This window comes from Pelobates fuscus, chromosome 5 (genome assembly GCF_036172605.1).
Source record: "Pelobates fuscus isolate aPelFus1 chromosome 5, aPelFus1.pri, whole genome shotgun sequence".
Classification (NCBI taxonomy): Eukaryota; Metazoa; Chordata; class Amphibia; order Anura; family Pelobatidae; genus Pelobates; species Pelobates fuscus.
In genome coordinates this window covers 344,899,569-344,923,786 of record NC_086321.1, presented here as the reverse complement: position 1 = coordinate 344,923,786, position 24,218 = coordinate 344,899,569, and the positions used below count along the sequence as shown (strand labels likewise).

At 39.1% G+C, this 24,218-nt stretch overlaps 1 protein-coding gene across 1 annotated transcript in view; it reads left to right on the top strand.

Moving 5' to 3' along the window:
- Positions 1 to 23,746, top strand: part of PPP2CB (protein phosphatase 2 catalytic subunit beta) — a 34,058-nt gene extending 10,312 nt beyond the window's left edge. The window contains exons 2-7 of the mRNA XM_063455826.1: positions 12,355 to 12,564; positions 15,757 to 15,930; positions 16,635 to 16,724; positions 17,570 to 17,731; positions 21,278 to 21,396; positions 22,994 to 23,746. Of these exons, the coding sequence (XP_063311896.1) occupies positions 12,355 to 12,564; positions 15,757 to 15,930; positions 16,635 to 16,724; positions 17,570 to 17,731; positions 21,278 to 21,396; positions 22,994 to 23,066 (828 nt within the window). The 3' untranslated portion in view covers positions 23,067 to 23,746. The remainder of the gene's footprint in view (positions 1 to 12,354; positions 12,565 to 15,756; positions 15,931 to 16,634; positions 16,725 to 17,569; positions 17,732 to 21,277; positions 21,397 to 22,993) is intronic.
- The last annotated feature ends 472 nt before the right edge of the window (positions 23,747 to 24,218 follow it).

The window sequence follows — 24,218 nt, the reverse complement described above, 5'->3', positions numbered from 1 at the left end:
TATGACATAATACAAATAATGGTATGTAAAGAAAGCCCCTTTTGTCCTGAAAAAAACAATATATAACTTGTATGGGAACGGTAAATGAGAGAGCGGAAAATTTCAGCTAAACACAAACACCACAAAAGTGTTAAAACTGCTCTGGTCCTTAACGTACAAACATCGCAAAAACAGGCCGGTCCTTAAGGGGTTAAAGGTCTGTTTGTGTACTGTTTACAAGATGCAGGAAGCCAAAATCGGAAAATAATCAAACTACAAAGATGAATTAGTCCATTGGTATCATGTGAACCAAGCTCAGGTTTTTGTTTCCATGCATTATCCCATGAGTGCCTGTCTTGCATTGGTTGAAACCTTGGTCAATTCCCACATTGCAGTGATGCAGAATACCTTTTGTGGTTTATATTCATGATGTGCGACGGTTTTCAGATTTTTATTTGGGTGCTGCATGTTCTCTTGCTTTCATTCATTGGTCCTGTGCTAAATATGGAAGCTAAGATTTTTAAAAACTTACTCATATACTGTACAGATCTAAAGCCATGTGGACAGCCTGGAATATATAAACATTGAGTCTGGGACTAGTTATATGAAATGTTTACTGCCAATGTTACACTTGCAGAACGTTACACTTGCAGAAGGGATTGCTCAATTACATTGTATCACACCTGCCTTACACACTTTACGCTCTGGTTTGTAGTTGCTTTTTATGGAAGCTAAGTGATTGTGACTTTTTGGAGATTTTATGTAAACTTCTCAAAGATAATTTAGTTTTTTGAATACATGTTCATCTTTGAGTTGTTTAACAGTATAATTTATTCTGTTCTTGAGCCAGTTTAGTAAATTGTTGGTAAATTCTTAATTTCACGTCTTTTTTTGATAAAAGTTTTTTTGTACGCTTAAATTAAGACAAAATTAACATTTAGTGCCTAGCCTTATAATTTTAGGCAAATCTCTACTCCCTAAAACTGATTTCTGTCCAAAAACCACATACAGTACCTTTGCAATTATATTGATTGCTTCACTATAGCAGGTTATTCTATAATGCCCAATACTCTTGCCTTGATGTACGTAATTACTTTTTTTCATTGATTTTAAAGAAATGTTCCTTAACTACTGCTGTAGGTAGTTGCTCTCTCCTGAGGTTTTAAACACATCTCTGCTACATTCTTGGTCTCTCCTGCAGGCAAATGTAACTTCAGTCACTGTAACTTTCAGAAAAATGCGAAGTATGTACAGTTGAGAACGCTCACAAGCAAGGAACAATTGTAGTTAAATATACATGTTTACTTAATTCAACACGTTATTGCATGTTCATGTACAAAATCTTATCTGTGCAACTATTTTACTACTTTGTAAACTAGCATAATGTTGACTATATCAGGGGTGTCCAAAAGGTAGATCCCCCACCCTCCAGATGGTTACAACTTCTATGATGCCATGTCATTCTTAAGGCATGCAAACACAAGCAAAGAATCATGGGAGTTGAAATTCTACAACCTCTGGGGGTCTATCTTTTGGGCACCCCTTGACTGTATACATTTTGCATGTTGTTGGAGGGGAACATTTGTAATGCCTGTTTTATAGGAGGTGCATTCACAATGCGTGTGCTGGAATACAATGGCATTGTAAAGTTAAGGAACACTCCAAGTAAGCTGTAGTGGTTATGGTGCCATGTTCTCCCCACCCCTCATAAGCTCTTCTCATTGAGATGAAGTGGTCTGGGTACATTTTTAGTCCACCTACTGTCTTGCCTGGTCAGTGTACTCTGCTACACAATGTGTTGGTAATTATCAATAATAATTAAAATATATGGTCAGATCAGCCTCTCAGGATGGAGAGATTGAGAAAATTGTGAGAAATTTTGCTCTCCTGAAATGTGATGCAGATCCATTGCTGCACTGCATACTCAGAGTACTTTTTTTTTTCCTCTCTCCTTTTGGTTTTTCTTTCCTTATGCCCCTTGTTTCTTAATGATGATACTCTGCCACTTCCCTTTATTTGTATGTATCTTTTCTTCCTTGTGTTGGATCTCTGGTTTATAATAATAATAATAATAATTGAAGCAAATTTCAGAGTTTATTTTTGGTGACGGAGCCACTTCATGGCTCACCCAGGTTTGACGTTACAGGAACCAAGCCGAGGTCCAATCAAATGTTTCTCATAGAGAAGCCTTTTGGATGAACCATTGTATCAGCTCAAGACAGATGTTTACCCTCCGCAAAGAGAGGGAGTGAGAGGATAGCGGAGGAGGTAGCACAGGGAATTAAGAAATATTATAGAGCATAGGGCTTCACTCAGTGTGGGAAGACAGGCGTAGAATATGCACAGAATTGACATTAGGCAGCTCAGAACAGTGTTATGGGCTGCCTAAGTCACATATGCCGAGGATGCAACTTGCCTTTTTCACACAAATGTAAATAATTCTGAATGTGTAGTGTTTCAAACTGAAACATGGCACATCCAGACACATACCACAATGACACTTCAAAAAGCAGAAGTGGACTTGGTGGTTGGAGTAAGGGCCCTACTGTTAATTTGCTTAACATCCTCTTTTTTTATGTTCTCAAGTTTGTTAGTAGTTAATCTCCCTACTGAAAGGAACATAATTGTCAAGTGAAGCTATACAATCTGATGAACTTTGTAACATCTTATTGGCCAATTCTTGTCAAGATAAATGTACAATGCGCTGCATGTTTTAGCCTTGCATTGCACCCATACAATGAATAAAGTCAGATGCTGTATGATCCACTTCAGTTGTTAAGGTGCAAAAAGCACAACTACAAACTACTGGAATATAGTGATGTTTTTGCAAGTCAATTTAGTAAATAATACTTCTATTTAGAAACCAAGATAAATATGCTACTTTTATGCAGTTCTAGATTGTAAGCTTGTTTAAGACGTACCTTTTTTTGCAATTGTTTTTTATATTTCCATTGTAGATTTATTTAGGCATATTCTAGAATTTGTAACACACTTGTATTGCGGCACACTAAACATCTGATTAAAGAAACATTCTAAGCATCTTAAAGGGACACTCCAGGCACCCAGACCACTTCTGCTCATTGGAGTGGTCTGGGTGCCAACTCCCACTACCCTTAACCCTGCAAGTGTAATTATTGCAGTTTATTTTAAACTGCAATAATTACCTTGCAGGGTTAAGTCCTCCCCTAGTGGCTGTCTATTAGACAGCCACTAGAGGGAACTTCCTGGTTTCTAGCACAGGTTTTCTGTGCTAGAGCGTCGCTGGACGTCTTCACGCTGTGTGAGGACCTCCAGCGTCGCTCTATTCCCCATAGGGAAGCATTGAAATTCATTTTCAATGCTTTCCTATGGGGTGCGCTAATGCGCATGCGCGGCATTGCCGTGCATGCGCATTAGGTCTCCTCGGCCGGCGGGCGAGATCAGTCTCGCCCACCGGCCGACGTAAGCAGAAGGAGGAGCGGCGGGGGAGGAGGAAGCAGCGACGTGGGACATGTCGCTGCCTCTGGTAAGTCACTGAAGGGGTTTTCACCCCTTCAGCAACTGGGGATTGGGGGGTGGGAGGGAGAGGGACCCTCCAGTGCCAGGAAAACGGATCGTTTTCCTGGCACTGGAGTTTCCCTTTAACTGTGTTTGTTGCTCAGAGGGCCCAGGCACATTCCATGTTTTAATATCCGATCATAAGTCATCATGAGTGCACTCAGTATCTTGAAAGTTATTGTTTCTTTTTTGTTGTTTGTCTGCAGATATAGGCACTTACAGGTCAACATTTCAGTTAATTACATCACTTTTATCAAGACAAATTAAAACAAAACTTAAATAGGATCTCCATCCCCATGACAAATTAGGGACATGGTCTATGTCAATAAAGCGAAGAGATTGTAACATATGTCCAGTTTCAGAAAAGTGGTGTTTGAAGAGCCTGTCAAAAACACTGCTTGTATGTCAGAACTGTGGCCTGTCATACTTTCCTTTAAAGTCATTAGAGGTTTTGTTAAACAAGGCCACAGGGGCAGAATGCAATAAGCCACATGTGTAGTGATACATGTAATACTGTGTCGGATCCTGTACACCTTACCAGACCATGGATTAAAAAAAAAATAAAAAAAAAGGATCTACCATGAATCATATAGTTACAGGTGGCATATCGCAAGCACCTAAAACTGTTACAATTCATTCTAATCTTTCGCCTGTATGTGTATATTGATTTGTATGTACCAGTTGGTCATGGATATTCACACTTCTCCTGCATCTGATTGGGGGAGGGCGCTTTGGAATTTTCCTGACAAATGTTGATCCTTTTGGGGTGAAGGTCAGGATCTCAAGCTTCTTATGAAAGAATCTGGAACCACACCTTGGTAATTCTTTCTCTCCATGGCCTAAACAAATGTAACCCGTTGTATAGTTTCTTACCTCATCAATGAGTATATTTGACAAATGTATTTGTTGGTCCACAGACCATGCCTGCAATGTACCCCATGTCACAGGATTGTGTGTTGCTTACTTTAAAATATTTAGCATATGTTCGTACAGTACCCCAGCGTCAGAGATAATGGACCAAAGGTCTGTTTCAATTCAGACAGACACTGACGGCAGACTTGGCGCAGCAATGTAAACACTGCAGCACGAAGTGCAAAAGGGACAGTGTAATCTGAATGTTACCTTTACTGGTTAAATACTTAATTATTATTCAGTTGATTTCAAATTCAAGGTGGAAATAGCCTAACTGGAAACAAGTCCGCTATGGTTCCAGTGCAGCTACTTCAGCCTTAAATGTGAAATTCTTCCTTTATTGAATAACCTTGTTAGTCCAGAGTGCTCTCTATAACAGTATTTATATTTTGTCTGGAGCTACATAGCACCAAGGCAAAAAAGACCAGGAGACTGTGAATGCTAGGCCCAGTTATGGGTGCCAAGCAGACAAGTTGCCAGGGCTGCAAGGGAGTGATTACGGGTGGGGGTGGGGAGGCAGTCGGAGCATTGCACACTACGTATATCCAACACTCCACATACTCCTTACATACAGCAGGCGAACACACTGATTGCATATAGCATTGCTGCAATGCTTTCCTATAGGGATTTAACGGACGCTGGATATCTTAATGCAGAGCATGAGGACGTCACTAGAGGAAGTGCCTATAGTGACTGTCTGATTGCTACTAGAGCCAGTCTGAACCCTGCAATGTAATTATTGCAGTTTCCCAAAAACTGCTATAATTAACATTGCAGAGTTAAAGGGACAGGTTCACTGCACCCATGCCACTTCTATGAGCTGAAGTAGTCTTGGTGGCTATAGTGTCCCTTTACGTTTCTGTGCCCAAGTTGGACTTCTCAAAGTAAAACTTGAGATTTGCATGTGATGCATAACAGTAATTTCTCCCATTTGTACTTTGGTTAGTTTTGTGTCTGGTCACATCAGTATTTTTGGTGCCCAGCTATATGCTTTCCGAGAGACTCAACTTCTACACCAGAGCAGGTCCCATACTGATGAAAACCCCAAGGCTGAATCTGCTGTCAGCAACATCCAAACCTGTTGTCCATAAATGTTCTCTCCAGCTACAAAGTCCAAAGTGCCGATTTTGATTATGGAAAAGGTACTCCTTAAAAAATGTGTATGATACAAAGATACAGTGTCTCTTTATGGAGCATGAAACATAATCTGTGTTGCCGTTGCTGCATTTTCAGCAATTGTACATACTAGTCTTGAACAAAATCACATTGGAATGGCGTCATACAAATGGCACATGGAGCCAAGATTTTTATCTATATGTTAGTCAGGTTATGTTGAAAGATCTCTCTTGACATGGCCTTATAGGCTGTGAAGGCTGTCAATGCCGAGCCTGCTTCTGGACTCATTACATTAGTGCGTGGCATTACATCCTTCAATCATTTGACGGAAAACTGATGCATACAAATGCAATCTCTGAAGCTGTCTCTGCCATCGGCACAGCAAGTAAAAGGCTCATTCTCTTATGGCATTATACAAAGAAAGGGTTATTGGGAGAGTAATACGAGGTCAGGGGTAGTGGCAGAGTAAAGGGGGAGGTGAACTTGTAAAGCACTTATGAGGAAACTGAAGAATGTATTGCATTTTAAAAAACATTTCTGCACTTGATTTTGCGTAAGTAAGTGGGATAGATTATGGATCTATAAATATTTTCTGTGTATAACTGATTCTTTGGTGTAAAGTGCTATTGCGAATGCTGAATGATATTGTCTCGCATCCTGTTAATCTGTCTAAGCAGTGTGTCACAGCAGGGAGAAAGGCATTTCACATCATTAATTGTTCAGCATAGTGGAACTGCGATTTCTAACTACCCTATCTTTAGCATATTACTGAGATGGACAAATTCCAAGAGCAGTGTAGCTATGGTTTCTAAACTGTACAGCTTGCACAGAACTATTTTGGAATGCTTTGTACACCTTCACAGAAATATGCATTGGAAGAAATTAATCTGGGGTTTAAATTTTATGTGAAATTGTTCTGATATTAATATATGTAAACATTTAATTCAAAAAATATATCCCTCTATTCTTGGTCTTGTCCACAGACATGGAGTGGGGGCTCACAGCACTAGTGAGTGTTTAAAAATAAATCTGTGTAACTAGTGCTTAGAGTATTCCTTTAAGCATAAAAAATAGCAGGACATGTGACCTACAATATGCATTTCTACTTTCAATTATTGGTCTAGAGAAATCACTGTGCTGATTAGTATTCTCAACTTTTTTGACATGGACAACATTTCAAGCTGTATTTTTCCTGTATTAACAAAAATGTGAAGCATTCTGTTTTGTAAAGATATAAAGTGTATGAGCGACTGAGCGGTAAGTCACTTTCAAACTTTTGGTTTCCTTTAAATGGAAACTTTCACCACTAACCTGGTCCTCTGCTGTAAACTCTTTAGAGGTGGGTGTTCTGTAACACTTACCTCTGGTCCCGCCCATGCTTCTCCTCTGCTGTTCATTGATTTGCCCTGCTCGGAGACACTTCACCCAGCAGGACAAGCCGCCTCCATGACTCTTTCAAGAATGCCGGTAGTGAACGGAGCGATGTCAGGCCACTCGATTCTTATACTCCAAAGCCGATGCTAGTAGTGCTCGGGAGTTTCCATCCTATTGTGAAGCGCTGCGGAATAAGCTGGCGCTATATAAATACCAATAATAATAGCAACCACAGCACATGTCCTGTAGTTGTTATGGGTTACTTTCTGATCTTCCTGTCTTTCAATTCCTTGGCATGGTGTGTTGGCTGTGGAATTGAGACCGATGGATGAAATTTTCTCAATAGTTTTTTTTCACCAAAATCTATACATTTGCTTGCAAAACTGCTAGCACAATGTGTAGATGGAATTTCAAATGCTTTTAAAACAGCTGGAATTGTTTTGCCAGTGCAAGGTTCCCTTCAAAGGATTTTGTTTTAATTTCTGGTTTTCCCAAGTATTTACCACATATGTGAAATACAAAACAATGAATGAATCAGATTATTAATGCATTATCTATTGCTTTCACATCTTCTGTGTTATCCTCAGGCAAGTTGCAGTCTTCAGCATTTTTTTTCCTCAAAGAAGCAAAATTTAAAACAATTAGGCAACTCTTTACATTTCACCTGAAATGGAGATATAACCTGGTGACCGTTCATTGTGTGTGTGTGTGTGTAAAACCTTTATCTATCTATACATGTGACCAGATGACTGACTATAGGGTAAATCAACGATTTCCAAACAGTGTGCCTCAGTGCCCTGGGGCGCCGTGACGTGCACACAGGGGTGCAGCAGAATATTTCCCCGGTGCTGTGATTATAGTACCGGGGAAACATTACTGCTCAACAGGGACCCGGTCGAGTGCCCTGTAATGTTGGCCCGGCTGGAAGACCGCACAGGAGGGAGAGGAGGCAGCCGCAGCGTGAGGGGGAAAGAACATGAAAAGCTCCAGACCCCTCACTCCCACAGCAGCAGTCACCCTCCTGGCACATAAGGAAAGCTAACAGGAGGGTGGCTGGACATATAAAAATAGTGTGTGTGCGCGCGCTCATGCCCTTGTAGAGAACACTGGTGAGACCTCATTTGAAGTATTGTATGCAGTACTGGAGACCGTATCTTCAGAAGGATATTGATACTTTAGAGGGCGTTCAGAGAAGGGCTACTAAACTGGTTCATGGATTGCAGGATAAAACTTACAAGGAAGGGTTAAAGGATCTTAACATGTATAGCTTGGAGGAAAGACGAGACGGGGGGATATGATAGAAACATTTAAATACATAAAGGGAATCAACACAGTAAAGGAGGAGACTATATTTAAAAGAAAAACTACCACAACAAGAGGACTTAGTCTTAAATTAGAGGGGCAAAGGTTTAGAAATATCAAGAAGTATTACTTTACTGGGAGAGTAGTGGACACATGGAATAGCCTTCCAGCTGAAGTGGTTGAGGTTAACACAATGAAGGAGTTTAAGCATGCGTGAGATAGGCATAAGGCTATCCTAGCTCTGAGATAAGGCCAGGGACTAATTAAATTATTTAGAAAATTGGGCAGACTAGATGGGCCGAATGGTTCTTATCTGTCGTCACATTCTCTGTGTATATATGTATGTGTGTGTCAGGGTGTTTTGTTTTTTTTTTTGTTTTTTTTATGTCAGTGTTTATCGGTGTCATGCTGTGGGCATGTGTCAGTATGTACCTATAGGTGTGTATGTGTCGGTGTCTTTATATGCATCTGTGTGTTAATGTGCATATATCCAAGCAGTCAAACACCAGCACAACATACAAGCACACTCCTGCAATCTAACACAAATATTACATACAAACACACCCCTGCATTCATACAAAAATATACAAACACACCCCTTCACTCAAACACAAATACTTCACACAAATGTACATCCACATTTAAAAGTGAACATTACATTCAGACACACCCCTGCAATCAAACGCAAACATCACATACAAACACACCCATGTATTAAAACACAACAAATGTATACAAGCACCCCTTCAAACACCAACACTGTACATTATATTATAGCGCCAGTAAATGCAGCAGCGCTGTACAGATTTACAACCTAGAAATTTTGACTTGGGGTGCCTTGTAAAAATACTGAAATATTAAGGGCGCCTTGAACCTAAAGTTTGGGAACCACTGGGGTAAATGTTTCTGGATTTAGGCTTAACCCCTTAAGGACCAAACTTCTGGAATAAAAGGGAATCATGACATGTCACACATGTCATGTGTCCTTAAGGGGTTAAGGACACATGACGTGTGACATGTCATGATTCCCTTTTATTCCAGAAGTTTGATCCTTAAGGGGGTTAAAGGGACACGGTAGACCCCAAAACAACTTTAGCTTAATGAAGCAGATTCGGTGTACAAATCATGCCTCTGCAGTCTCACTGCTCCGTTCTCTGCCATTTAGGAGTTAAATCAATTTTGTTTCTGTTTATGCAACCATAGCCACACCTCCCCTGCCTGTGACGCACACAGCCTGCTTTAAAAACAATGACTTCATTTTCAATTGGATGTTAACTTGTTTTAGACTTTATCTCCTACTCTGCAAATTGAACTTGAATCCCACACAGGCTCCTACAGGCTCTAGAAGGCTATTAACAGCAGTATATAATACATTCTAGATTAAACTGAATGTTCAATAAAGTAACCTAGAATATCTAGGTTCCTTTTACAGGAAGTGTTTAGGAAGGCTGTGTAAGTCACATGCAGGGAGGTGCTCTGCCATTTAGAAGTTAAATCACTTTTGTTGCTCTTTATGCTGGCATAGCCACACCTTCTCTGTCTGTAACTCTGTCTCCATGAAAAATAGATTTCATTTTCAGTCAGATCTTGTAGCACACTGTGTTAACTTGTTAAGTTCTTAATTTTTGCTCTGTTCGTTCAACTTTTGTCACATACATGAGGATCCAGCAGGCTCTGGCTGGAAATTAACATTGCAGAAGATAATAAATTCTAATTAATCATACTGTGCAATAAATTAATTTACAAACTAGATCTATTTTTATAGGAAGTGTGTAGGGAGGCAATGTAAGATTCAGCCAGGGGAGGCTTGGCTAGAGCTGCATGAAAGTGATTTAACTCTTAAATGGCAGACAGTTGAGCAGTTAGAGTGCATGGTATGATCTCTACACCAAAATAACTAAGCTAAAATAGTTTTGCTGTGAGGTATTTAACCACCTTTGGATTCAATGCTCTTTTATAATTAGGTTGATAAAGCTTAAACCTTGATTGTGTTAAGGCTCCGCCTTTTCTCAAGTCATGATGTTAGAAAATCCCAAGTCTTGTGAATTGGGACTGAATCTTGTGAATACTGTAATGGGTAGAGGATGTAGAGTGTTTGAAGCATCAAAAATCACATTTTTCAGTCTGTTTCACCAGTCTGGAAGAAGAACTGTGACCTGTGAGAGAGAAGATGGAGTTTAGGAAGCTCCCACAGGTTTTCTTTTGCAATTGCTGAGAATCAATGAAAACCAAGGCTATTCGGGAACATCAAAAGGATTCTGATTTTCTATTGTCTCATTCATTTCTACATTGGAACTAGGTGAGGAAAGGAGGGGGAAAAGACATACCTACACTGAATTCACATCTATAGTAGCTTTCCTTCACATAGTGTTGGTCATGATTCCCTGAAAAGTATTTCTTGACCTTCCTGTTCCTGTAGATGACAATTAAATCCATTTGTAGATGTCCCCACTTGACAGTGAGCTTCCAAAAACCTGTTTCTGAAAGAGACAGTCATACCTCCCTTGGTCTAGCTGGATTTGTCTTGGGAAATCTGCAGGTGAGGTAGATGGACAGCTACCAGGCCTTCCAATTCCTCTGCACCCATTACATTAAATAGATTGAGGATGTTCATCTTCAAATCTTGGTTTCACCTTGATGATTTAGATGAGCAAAAAGCTTTAGCCTTCCTTTTACCCACTGATTGATGGACCATCTGTAACATCTTGTGGGCCCTGAACTCTAGTTAGTCCTACAGTGTTCAATGGAAGGAACATCCACTGGTGAAGTTTTCAGCCTTCCTTGTGTAAATCTGCAAACACCCCAACCCCAATGACAGCTGACATCAGATTAAATGTCTTGTAGAGAAAATCATTTAAAGATTTTCGCCTTCCTTAACTACCACATGAGATCGATGAACACGCAAAAAAATCTGCACTCAACACTGTGCTGCAGCTGGTTCATAAGCTGTTGAGCCCATCTGTTAGACTCGAGGACAGAGATCCTAGAAGACTTGTCATTTTCTAAATTTCCTGTTTATACCAGTTTCAAGGTTTTCTCTAGCAAAAGCCACAAATTTAAGCTCTCCCTTTCGTTCTGAAAGTCACCCTAGATAAACCTCTTCTGAGTTAATAGTAGAGACTGATGGTCATGCCTGCAAAGTTGTTTGATGTGCAGGACAGTATTATGTTGTTAGCCGATATGATGTAATTCCAAGATGGCATTTTACTCCTCAAACACACAATCCCAGAACGTTATATAGTAATATATTATTATTATTCACATTTATAATCTGTATATATGTATTACACTTCTGTTTTATCTATTAAACACTTTGGATTACTGGAATCCACATTTCAGCACTGAAGGGGTTAATGTCAGACTCGTTTGTGTTTTTTTTTTTTTTTTTTCCCAGGGCCTGGAAAGTCTCCTCAATGCAGCTCTTAGTTGCATCCTGTTATTAATTACTGATGTATTGTGTCCAATCAGATGATTGTCATTGAGATACATTGAAACCAATAAGAAAATAACTTTTCTGCTTTGAACTGCAGTTCAAAACAGGTGAGGCTGCAAACTCTCCCAGTTGTCTGCTGGACAGCTGGGAGGTGTCACCAAGGCAATGTATTCTCATGAAATCAACACTTTTCTAAAATAAACCTGCAGGGACATGAATTTGACCCTTAAAACGCTTCAGCAAGCTGAACTACTTTCAGGAATGAATCTCCCCAAAAGTACTGCCTGTGATATGCTGCCCCAGCAGATTCATTATATTGTGGTTCCTTTATTTATTTTTGGTAGACCCAGGTAGTGATTGTATGACCGATCATGACGTATGGACTGCCAGCTGGATAGTCCAGGACTACAGGGTTGACACAGTACTATTTAGGCTGCTAAATTATTTTAGAATTTACATTTTGTGGTGTTTTAGACCTCAAAGCTTTAGAAAAGCTAAATATCTTTGCTGAACCATATAACCTATTTAAATCAGCAAGGAGATGCATTGTATCTACTGTTACTTTTGTGGTAGCAGCTAGTTGCTTTTTATATATAACCAGCGAAGATGTGTAGAGTTGTACGGTTTACATGTGGTCAGTGTAGTTATAGATGTGCTCTCTTATGGATTTTAAATGTCTATTTTTATTTGGTTTTATGCAGGCTAAAGAAATCCTCACCAAGGAGTCCAATGTGCAAGATGTCCGCTGCCCTGTCACTGTCTGCGGAGATGTCCACGGCCAATTCCACGATCTCATGGAACTCTTCAGAATTGGGGGAAAGTCTCCAGATACCAACTATCTGTTCATGGGAGATTACGTGGATAGAGGCTATTACTCTGTTGAAACAGTGACTCTTCTTGTAGCGTTAAAGGTACAAAGGACCCGTCCTTTAATCAAAGATCAAACCCGTACTTTCAAATTTATAGGATAACACTTTTTTCCCAAACTTCTACAATTTACATTTTTAAAAAGAAGAAATGGGCTCCCCATCTTTTACACACATTGATGCACTTTTGGCAGCCTACAACTACCCTTACATGCAGCACATAGAATGGAAAAATAACCCCCTAACCAGATAGGATGTGGTGGAAATAATCCTCTGCAGTGCAGCAAATGACAACTAAGCACTAGTGGCGGGGTGCGAATACTCCCACTAATCAACAAATAAAACTGGGACATCACAGCCGAAAATAGAACTGCCGTAGCAGTGACCATATATTAAACACTAGATTGCTTAAGGATTGCTTATTTTCAATACACTATAGTGTATAGCAGGTTATGTAAATATAAATTTATATTATTGATGATACTCCTATAGACAGTCAATTGGTGAAGTTATATTGGTTAGAAGTTCATTCCTTAAACTGCCTTGCATGTTGTACCAAAACGTGGATTTGCTTCTGTGGCTTGGAAAACATGGTTTGTTGGAACAGGGTTCCCCCCTTCTCATAAGGGAGGGTTGTAATAAAGTCTAAAACTAGATTCTATAATTCTAGATATGCATCACACTACAGCTGAGCTAAAATAAGGCTTGTCACTGTAAAATGATTTGATGCAGTAGTTGACATTGCAGAGAATTTGTGCACCATCACAGCAATTCTGAAAATTGTCTAAGAGACAAGGTTTTCCTTACAGAGATAATGCATATAAAATGTGTGTATGTGTGTCTATCATAGAATGGTGTCCTTGCACGCAGGCTCAACTATCTGTTTATATTACCGGGTGCCAGTCCCAGAGGGCCACATGTAGATATACAAAAAAGTTGGAATGGGTCTGCACTCACGATATATCCTGATGAAAGTCCTAACTGTGGACTGAAACGTGGAATCCTGGAAACGTGAGTCTTGGATAAAAACTGTGAGTGCAGACCCATTCCAACTTTTGTGTGTATGTATATACATATACACCGAACAAAATTATAAATGCAACACTTTTTTGTTTTTTCCCCCATTTTTCATGAGCTGAACTGACTGTTTCTATGTACACAAAAGGCCTATTTCTCTCAAATATTCACAAATCTGTCTAAATCTGTGTTGGTGAGCACTTCTACTTTGCCGAGATAATCCATCCACCTCACAGGTGTGGCATATCAAGATGCTGATTAGACAGGATGATTATTGCACAGTTGTGCCACTCTAAAATGTGCAGTTTTATCAACGCACAATGCCACAGATGTCGCAAGTTTTGAGGGAGGCATGTTGACTGCAGGAATGTCCACCAGAGCTGTTGCCCTTGAATTGAATGTTAATTTCTCTACCATAAGCAGTCTTCAAAAGTTGTTTCAGATAATTTGGCAGTACATCCAACCTGCTTCACAACTGCAGACCACGTGTAACCACACCAGCCCAGGACATTCAGCATCTTCACCTCCAAGATCGTCTGAGACCAGCCATCCAGACAGCTGCTGCAACAATCGGTTTGCATAACCAAAGAATTTCTGCACAAACTGTCAGAAACAGTCTCGGGGAAGCTCATCTGCATGCTAGTCATCGTCATCGGGGTCTCGACCTGACTGCCGTTGTCATCGTAACCGACTTGAGTGGGCAAATGCTCAAATTCGATGGCGCCTGCACTTAGGAGAGGTGTTCTTTTCACAGATGAATCATGGTTTTCACTGTACAGACGGCGTGTATGGCGCTGTGTGGGTGAGTGGTTTGCTGATGTCTGCGTTGTGGGTTGAGTGGCCCATGGTCTCGGTTATGGTATGGGCAGGGGTATGTTATGCACAACAAACACAGGTGCATTTTATTGATGTCATTTTGAATGCACAGAGATACCGTGACGAGATCCTGTGGCCCATTGTTGTGCCATTCATCCACCACCATCACCTATTGTTGCAACATGATAATGCACGGCCCCATGTTGCATTGATCTGTACACAATTCCTGGATGCTGAGAACATCCCAGTTCTTGCATGGCCAGCATACTCACCGGACATGTTACCCATTGAGCATGTTTGGAATGCTTTGAATCGGCGTATACGACTGCATGTTCCAGGTTCTGCCAATATCCAGCAACTTCGCACAGCCATTGAAGAGGAGTGGACCAACATTCCACAGGCCAACAACCTGATCAACTCTATGTGAAGGAGATGTGAGGCAAATGGTGATCACACCGGATACGGATTGGTTTTTGGATCCCCCAAATACAGTAAAACTGCACATTTTAGAGTGGCCTTTTATTGTGGCCAGCCTAAGGCACACCTTTGCAATAATCATGCTGTCGAATCAGCATCTTGATATGCCACAACTGTGAGGTGGATGGATTATCTCGGCAAAGAAGAAGTGCTCACTAACACAGATTTAGACAGATTTGTGAACAATATTTGAGAAAAATAGTTTTTTTTTGTGTACATAGAAAGTCTTAGATCTTTGAGTTCAGCTGATGAAAAATGGAGGCAAAAACAAGTATTGCGTTTATAATTTTGTGGTGTATATGTATGTGTGTGTGTGTATATATCTATATATCTATATCTATCTATCTATCTTCTCCTGAGGAAAGCCCAGAGTGGGGCTGAAACGTCGATCTTTTTTTCTTTTTAATGTACATCTAATAAACTACATCGATTTTATATGAAGACCGAAGGTGCAGTCATCTCTATTGGATTTGTTGTGTGTGTGTGTGTGTGTGTGTGTGTGTGTGTGTGTGTGTGTGTGTGTGTGTGTGTGTGTGTGTGTGTGTATGTAAAAACATTGTATTTTTTTTTTTTTTTTTTTTTATTGGACTAACAAAATTCTGTATAGTTTATTGTATGTGTAAACAGTAGTATTTCTTTAAATTTCCAACACACTCTTCGGTTCTCAGTAAACCACCTGCTTTTTATGTGGTTTACATTCCCAACTAATTATAGACTGCAGCCAAGTCGAGGAAGAAAGCAAAAATTACTACTTGCGACGAACTAGTAGGACACAAAATATAGATTTTATCACAGTAAAATCTCTGCCGAAGAAAATTCTAACATGTTAAACTCTTTTGACTTCATTTTATGATAACCAATGTGAACATTTCATAAAGGCTGAATTATACATGTACAGTCTTGAATATGTTGAAATATTTTCCCCAGGTACGTTATCCAGAACGTATTACAATATTGAGGGGCAACCATGAGAGTCGACAAATCACCCAGGTTTACGGTTTCTATGATGAGTGCCTACGGAAGTATGGAAATGCTAACGTGTGGAAATATTTCACAGATCTATTTGACTACCTACCATTAACGGCTTTAGTAGATGGTCAGGTATGTATTCAAGATTGGAATGTTCAACTGAATTTGTAGCCTGTTAGGAGTAATACTATTAAATAAAGGTCATTCATCTTTTAGACAATGTTTTCTTCGTTTGTTAGCTATTCTATTCAGAATGAGCCACGCGCGCATTCAAACAGTCCATAGGAAAGCATTTCTCAATGCTTTCCTATGGACGTTCTGCACGCTAGATGCAAATTTCGCATCCAGTGTTGCAGAAGTGCCTCTAGCGGCTGTCAGGAAGACGGGCACTAGAGGCGGTCTTAACCCTGCAATGTGAACATAGCAGTTTCTCTGAAACTTCTATGTTTACATCTGAAGGGTTAAAACCTGGGGGACCTGGCACCAAGACCACTTCATTGAGCTGGTGGTCTGCGTGACTATAGTGTCCCTTTAAAGCTAATTTAGGTCATGCAATAGTAACGGTAAATTACTGATATGTTAGGACAAGCACATACAGTGACTTTTGACCATGCCTTGCAGCAAGTTTTCCCCCTCTGCATAGTGAGCACTTCTGTGCCTCTCTAATTTGTGGGTAGCTTTCTTTATTGACCGAATTGCCTACTCCATAACATGCTCCTGTCATTTCTGCACAGTAGTTAGGTGTATGTCGAATTTCAGTTTCCAAAGCTCTGAAAAGTAAACATTTGCCAATTTTAAAAACATTTTAACAAACTGTTCTTCTGCTTTTATTTTAGATCTTCTGCCTCCATGGAGGTCTGTCTCCATCTATAGATACGCTGGATCATATCAGAGCTTTGGATCGTTTACAGGAAGTCCCTCATGAGGTATGTAATTTACACTTATGGCTTTAATTGAATTATTGCCATTTATATAGCGCCAACAGATTCCGTAGCGCTATATCAATATTATGAAAGCTGGGATTTAACTATAAATAGGACAATTACAAGAATACTTACAGGATCAATAGGTTGAAGAGGACCCTGCTCAAGCGAGCTTACAGTCTATAGATATGCTGCATGAGCTGTACATTTCTGAATAAGATTGATACTGCTTTCAAACACGAGTCTTCATTGGTTGGTTTTGTCAGAGAATGTGCCACCATATCACTCTTATGATTGAAACTGTAAATCGGTTCCAAAAAATATCAAGATGTTTGGGGAAGCAGCTTTCCTACTTTGGTATTTATTTAGGCATATTTTTCAATGCATTAATTTAAATTAAAAGAAAACCAGTCTTGCCTAATGGCTATATATAAAAAGTTACTTGTAATACACTAAAAACAAAAGAAACATAATTAGGCTTGGTTTTACCTGCGTGGCATAAATGGATACCGATTTACTAGAATGAAATGCTTTTGCATGCCAAGTGTTATAAAGTTTTTGGAAACTTTGAGGATTGTAACCATAATGTACATCCATGCGACCTGTACATGCCAAAAATAGTTGTAAATCCTAGTCGCATGAGTGTAATGGAGGTCAAATCTTTCTTTAGTTTCTTTAATTGCACTACTAGTCTTTGCCCAACAGTTATTAAACCTAGTTTCAAAAGAGTTTAATTGGACATGTTTACTTTGCTTCTCTCTCTTATTCCTCCATTTAAAAAGGAGTTTGTGAAAGAATTATCACAGCATTAATTTACTTTGTTATTTTTATTTTAACCTTCTCCCCAGGGACCGATGTGTGATCTTTTGTGGTCAGATCCAGATGATCGTGGTGGCTGGGGCATTTCTCCAAGAGGTGCTGGCTACACATTTGGACAAGATATTTCTGAAACCTTTAACCACGCCAATGGTCTGACTTTGGTCTCACGTGCTCATCAGCTTGTTATGGAGGTACGTATTAGAAAGGACAGTTAAAGCATATGTCACCCCCCAAATACTCATGCTCTTTGGGAAGAGCATGACATTTCATCTATATATGTTGCTAGCAAATGTATAGCTTGGGAGAAAACCTGATTTAAAAATGTCTTTCTCCTACACCTGAGTCAAGTCTTTGGCATAGACTGTGTCGACGATTTCACTGACAATGGAGAGCAGATAAGACCTCCCACTGATGGTCCTTCTACTCTCCCAAGCATAGCAACTACTGAACATGAAACTCCCTAAGCTCATGCTGCTAGTGCTGGATTGGAAGTATAGGAATGGAGTGATCAGACACCAGCATGATGGCAAAGAAGCCAGCGTCCTAACATCACTAAGGTTTACCTTGCTTGGGGAAGCATCCCCAAGAAGGGCAAATCAAAGAAGACCGGAGGAGGAGCGGAGGATTTGACTGAAGGTGGGTTTTACATGAAAAGTAACACCCACAAAGCTGGGAAGATTCTGGCACTGGAATGGAGGTAAGGTGAGTGTCAATATTTTACATTGAATACATCATGTGTTTTTGCGATACATGATGTATTCGAGATGTGTGGGAGCGATTTTTAAGGTAAGCTGATTTTTACATTACAGGTTCATTATAAAAATGTTTCAGTCCCTTATTTCATACACTACCAGTTTCCATTTTTCCAGTTTTAACAAAAACTTACACAGTTTAATGTCTCAATGTACTTTGTTATTTAAGCATTAATCAAATTAAAAAAACAACTAGAGATAAAACAAAAACATGTAATTGTTACCTTTAACAAAATGTAATCTAAATATTTTAGCTCAAAGTAGTCAAACACACTTGTGGAATTCATTTCTACAATGGAAATCAAATCTTGTTACGGAAGTTCTACCCAATACAATTGTAGATGTTCCCACTGTAGATAACTACAGATGCCCTCACTATTCTGTCCAAAACTTCCCTAACCAGCTTTTTACCGGCCTTTCTAGAACGTGAAGCTTACCATCATGTTCATTTCTTCTAAGATAGCTCTCTATGTTTTGGGGACTCCTCTTGCTGTAGAATGGGAACTAGATGTTTACTAGAAGGTATTTCATGGCACTACAAATTTCTGTGTGGTAGTATTTTTGGTTCAGGTTATTTGTCGAATCTGAATCCGCAAATGAGCCCCAGACTATTCAACCATCATGTTTGACAGTGGGTGTCACACAGTGAGGAACCATTCTTGGCGCTGAATATACTTAACACTACAAGTTTCCTTTGCGATGAACCTAAGATTTACATTTTTAATCATTGGCCCATTCAACCATCTTACAGTATTGGTCAACTGGCGGTGCTCCATGGTGTAGATAAGCCTCCTTTTCTTATTTTTCCATCTTAAAATAGACTTTCTTTTAAAATGTCAAATCTGTATCTTGAAGTTTTTTTTTTCTCTTCAAAGTCGAACATGAGATCGAAGCAAGAAATTGCTTTCTTTGATCAATGTTACATTGCGCTGTTGTCCCGTGAGCCTCCTGCCACACTAGCTGTTGACTTTTGCCTTCTGATTCTGTTGTGGCTTTTTGTCAGCCAGACTGCTAAGTGTCAGCTTTCTTCAGTTTCCAAGTGCCTTTTTTTTTTGGGTGTAGGAAACTGTAATCATTAACACCTCGAACACCTTCTTTATAGGTTCTCTACACTTTTTTTTTTAATTCTTTATTTATGATAAAGGTTATTTTCATTATCGTTGGGGGAAGGGTACAGAAGAGAATAAGGGAATAAGGTAATAAGGTAATTGGTACAAATAGTACATAGTGTATCATTGTTGATGGTGATAGTCATACTTTTTAAGCATGTTAGGTACAATTCGTCTTTAGTTACAATCTCTGTTGTTCCTTAAAATACCATTACTTTGTGTGTAACCTTTAGTATTGTTCTAATTCTAAGGGTAAGAGGGGGGTACAAAAATAGAAGGGGGAGGGGGTACGGGTGCCCTATCGGTTTTGTTCACGTTTTAATTCAGTACCTTCCTATAATTTAGATGTGTCGGGTTGTGCGCCAGGGTAGGTGGGGTTGTATAGGGGTGAATGGGGTTGTCGTGCCCTTGAACTGTTCTGTTTTACCGTCCGATTTGTTTCCCCGTATAGGTATGTGTTAGTCTTTCATAGCTATGATCGGTACATTTGTCTGTAGTAGGTTTTTGTAGCTTGTATCTGTGTGTGTCCGAGTTTGCGTATCATGTTTGATAGGTTCATCGAATATTATGTTTATTGTACAAAGGTAAGGTGATGGGGTCATAAGTGGGGGGTTGGTCTCAAGGTCGTTTGTTCTCTCTACACTTTTAAGGGTTGTAATGGTCTGTCTGTCACCCTTTAATTGCCTTTTTCAGTTGTGGTTTATTGGGAAGTAGAGTAATAAGCATACATTACAAGATGAAAGAAAAAAAAAAATCAGAGCAATCTTACATTGGGTATAATTGGTGTTGGTCTAGCCTATTCTAAGCCCTAAATTTCAGGTTACATTGCACAAAATCTTAAAGGTCCTCTGTCGGGGAAAAGTAGAAAAATGTATATGTTGAGAGCTGGTGAAGCACAGAATGGTTACAATAACAAAAACAATCTTCTGTCATTTTAGCTTGCGAATAAAATGCAATTTACATATTCAAATATTCCTCATATTGTAATATTATTCTCCCTGTTAACTCTGTCATCCATTTTAATTATCAGGGAATGGGTAACAGGATCTTTGTAATTGCACCATTTGACTGTAGCTGCTTGATGTTCTACAATAGTAAAAATATCTTCTTTATAATGTTTACCTTGGTTGCTGAGGAGTCTAGATCTTCTACAGAGAAGTGAGAACCAAAGGATGGCAACCCTAATATGGTCCACATACCAGCAATGGGTGGGTGGTATGTTTATCGTATCAATGTTGCCATCTACTGATGAAGAAAAGGCCTCTTTTGATGGTGCCATTTTTTTAGGCCCTTGCTGAAGAAGACTTTCAGTGTCTCTGGATTGAGCCTGCTTTTATTTTCTTTCTCATAACCTCTATGTGGTTTTGAAAAGCCAGCTTTAGAAAGGATTGATGAAAACACCTTCAAATTGCTTGGAGCTTAGAGAACACGTCTGCTTGCCCTGAAGGTAAACTCCACCCCCATTAAAGCTTTTATACAGTAAGTGGGCACCCCAGGAATATTCTCATTCAAGGACTAATCTACTTCCTGCAGTACAGCTAGAGGTTATCCCTTTACTTGTTCCTGGAAAAAGGCATATATTTAGATCTGACATGTGCTTTGATTTTCAGTTTTTGGTGAGCTGAACTTCTTAAACCTCTAGCAGTTTACCGCTTTACCTTTATAATCGGGTTATCCATTGGACTTGAATTTTTTTTAACTTTCTGTAAAAACTGGATAAATGGAAGTGTTAAAATGTTTTGACTGGTAGCATATGTTTATTGAAAACCCTGTAAATGAAAGAGCTCCTTTCCTGCCATATCTTTTATTAGGAGAGGGATGAGTTAAGATAGCAACTACAGCCTAGTATCTAACCGTTTAAATGTTTGGTTCACAGGGCTATAATTGGTGTCACGACAGGAATGTGGTTACTATTTTCAGTGCACCTAATTATTGTTATCGGTGTGGAAATCAGGCAGCTATAATGGAGTTGGATGACACTCTTAAATATTCCTTGTAAGTATATTGCCCGAATTTTTACCATAAAATGTACTGTATGACATTGTGTGTGTTTTGGATTTATGGCACTGTAACACCCCTCTGCATCCTATAAAGTATGTGTTGGCTTCAGTATTTTAAACTAGACTGCTGGTGGATATGTGGTGGCAGTATGCTCCTGTTTCCATTTTTAAACCTTGTTCTTTATTAGGAATTAGCAGAATTGGAGAATACGTACTGTGTGTGTTCATTAGGGTTCAGGTACCAAAACAAAGAACAATTATAAGATTAGTTCATGCATTTATGGAAATACAATAGAAAGTCATCTTAAATGTGTGTGTGTGAATCCAAGGGCACTTACCAGCCATATTTTAAACAGTGGAAACAACCAGCATATTCCTTGTATATGATTGCTTCACTTCTAGGACCTTTACCCGACAAATGTTCTTTATTTATTAGCCGTACATGTCCAGAGCAGTAGAAAACAGCATTGCAAAATTGTTAAACTTCAAAAGCTTCAACTGCTACTAAAATTCAGTAGTATGTTTTTGAGATTTTTGTTAAAAAGAATAGAAGTGCTTTAGAGGTTAGAAGTGATCCTTCAACACTTTTTGTTTTGTCTTTGTCCTTCAGAAATATGTACTTAGTACCCACTCATTGTACAGCGCTACGGAATTTGTTGGCGCTTAATACATTTACAAATATTTTGTTAATGTTAAGACATGCAAAAGTTATTCGTCCAAATAAAATTCCTGGCAGTAGTGTAGCAAATCTATTCTGAAAATGTGGTTCATTTGTAAATGGTCTAAATCCGAATTATCCGACTTAATATCACTTTAAAAAAAAAAAAAAATTGGATAATTCTGGTTATAGAGGAATATTTTATACAACTCCTGTTGTAATTAGGGGAGTAATCTTTATTAAGGGGGAATGCAACCCCACAACAAAACATCGTTTTGGCCCAAGTGACCTTAAACATGTACAGTGGATATAAAAACATAATTTAAGCAAATGCTAATTAAAACATGACCTCCACTTAACTCATAGGGAGGTCCTCAGATTCTGGTTGTGAACTAACAGAATTTTCAGAATCGATTAATTTGATAGCTGGAAAATTAAATTTTGCATGTCTAGTGATGTTTTAGATGGTTTTTTAAATGGTCCAAGTACTACTGAGCTATAAAACAAAACATTTATTAAAGTATTTTTTAGTAGAGTGCCATCTGTTGACTGGACTTGAAAATTGCAGTTTTTTTTCCCCCACTACATTTTTACGAATGTTTCATTTATATAAAGGAGAAAATGATTGAACTGATAAATAATTGTGCTACAAATTAGTGATTTCCCACATAATTGCCTAAACAGGGTATCATTTGATTAATCTGTGATTCAACGTAGGTGAACATATAAATTAGATAAACTGTAATGTAAATATGCTTTAGTCTGCAAAGTAAGCTAAACGAAGACTTTCATATTTTCATGAGGGGAGCATTTCCCAAACAAAAAAATTAATCTTTAACCCTTTACATATGGAAATATTTTGAAATGTTTGATTAATTTCAAATCCTATCACAACCTGACTTTTTTTTTTTTTTTTCTCCTCCTCTCTCTGCAGCCTTCAGTTTGACCCTGCTCCTCGCCGTGGGGAGCCGCATGTTACTCGACGCACTCCTGATTATTTCCTATAAGCAATCCTTACATATTGCCTTCATCTGTGCAATTATACTTGGCATTTAAACACACACAATGTGTATGTATGTAGACATACACACACACACACACACACACAAGAGGAAATGGTAATTTAAAAATTGGAATCTGCTTACCTCGCCCTTTTCTGCCCATGCCCAAAACACACAACCCATTTACTCAAATGTCCCCTCACTCCTTCAAGAAAAGGCTAAGGAAACATCACGGACCAAAATGTGCCATACTGTTGATGAAGCATTTAGCACAATTTGAGACTGCGATTGAAAACCCAGACTCTCATAGCCAGTCCATTAGTCAGTCTGCCTGCTGTATTTGTAAGTCATGTTTCCTTCTGAACTGTTCAGTCAGTAAAGGGTAACTTGCAAGGCCTTTATTCCCCTTTGCACCTACTTTGTAAATTTTAGTTGTAGTGTTCAGCCGGCATGACGGATTCCATTTGGATTTATTTTTAAGAAAATGCAAACGCTAACCATACACTGTATTTTTATTTTTTTTCCTTTTCTTTCAAAAGTACAAAAAACATAAACTGGATAAGTCTGACCTTACTGCGTGTATGCCATAACATAAAGTAATGTACTTTTTTCTGTATATTTGTCAAGAAAGTGCTTGCCGCTCCTTTGGTGTATTTGAACAAATAAACTTTCAATTGTAGACGTCCTGTATGTGTCAGCAATTTGCTTTAATAATGGCAAAGTACAATCTGATCAGGATTGTTATTGTTACTTTGTTTACGGTTATGGCCTAAAGGTGGGGTTTTTAACCCCTGGGTCAAATTCCAACTGTAAGTCCCCATGATATTATTAGATAGGTCTTTACAGTCATTGACCTGGCCCATGGTCAGTGGGCAGGAGGCCAGCTTCCACACTCCTCCATGAGTCTGTGGCAAACGTCTGCGGTAAACGGTGTTTGTCACAGGGACATACCATACTTGCCAGAAAAACTACACTAAGCTGTTGCTCAGGTGACTGTAGTGTCCCTTTAAGTCAGGCTTCCCCAAACTCTGGCCCTCCAGATGTTGCTGAACTACAACTCCCATGATTCTATGAATGAAATAGATGGGCTGAGAATCATGGGAGTTGTAGTACAGCAACATCTGGAGGGCTGGAGTTTGAGGAAGCCTGCTCTGTCAT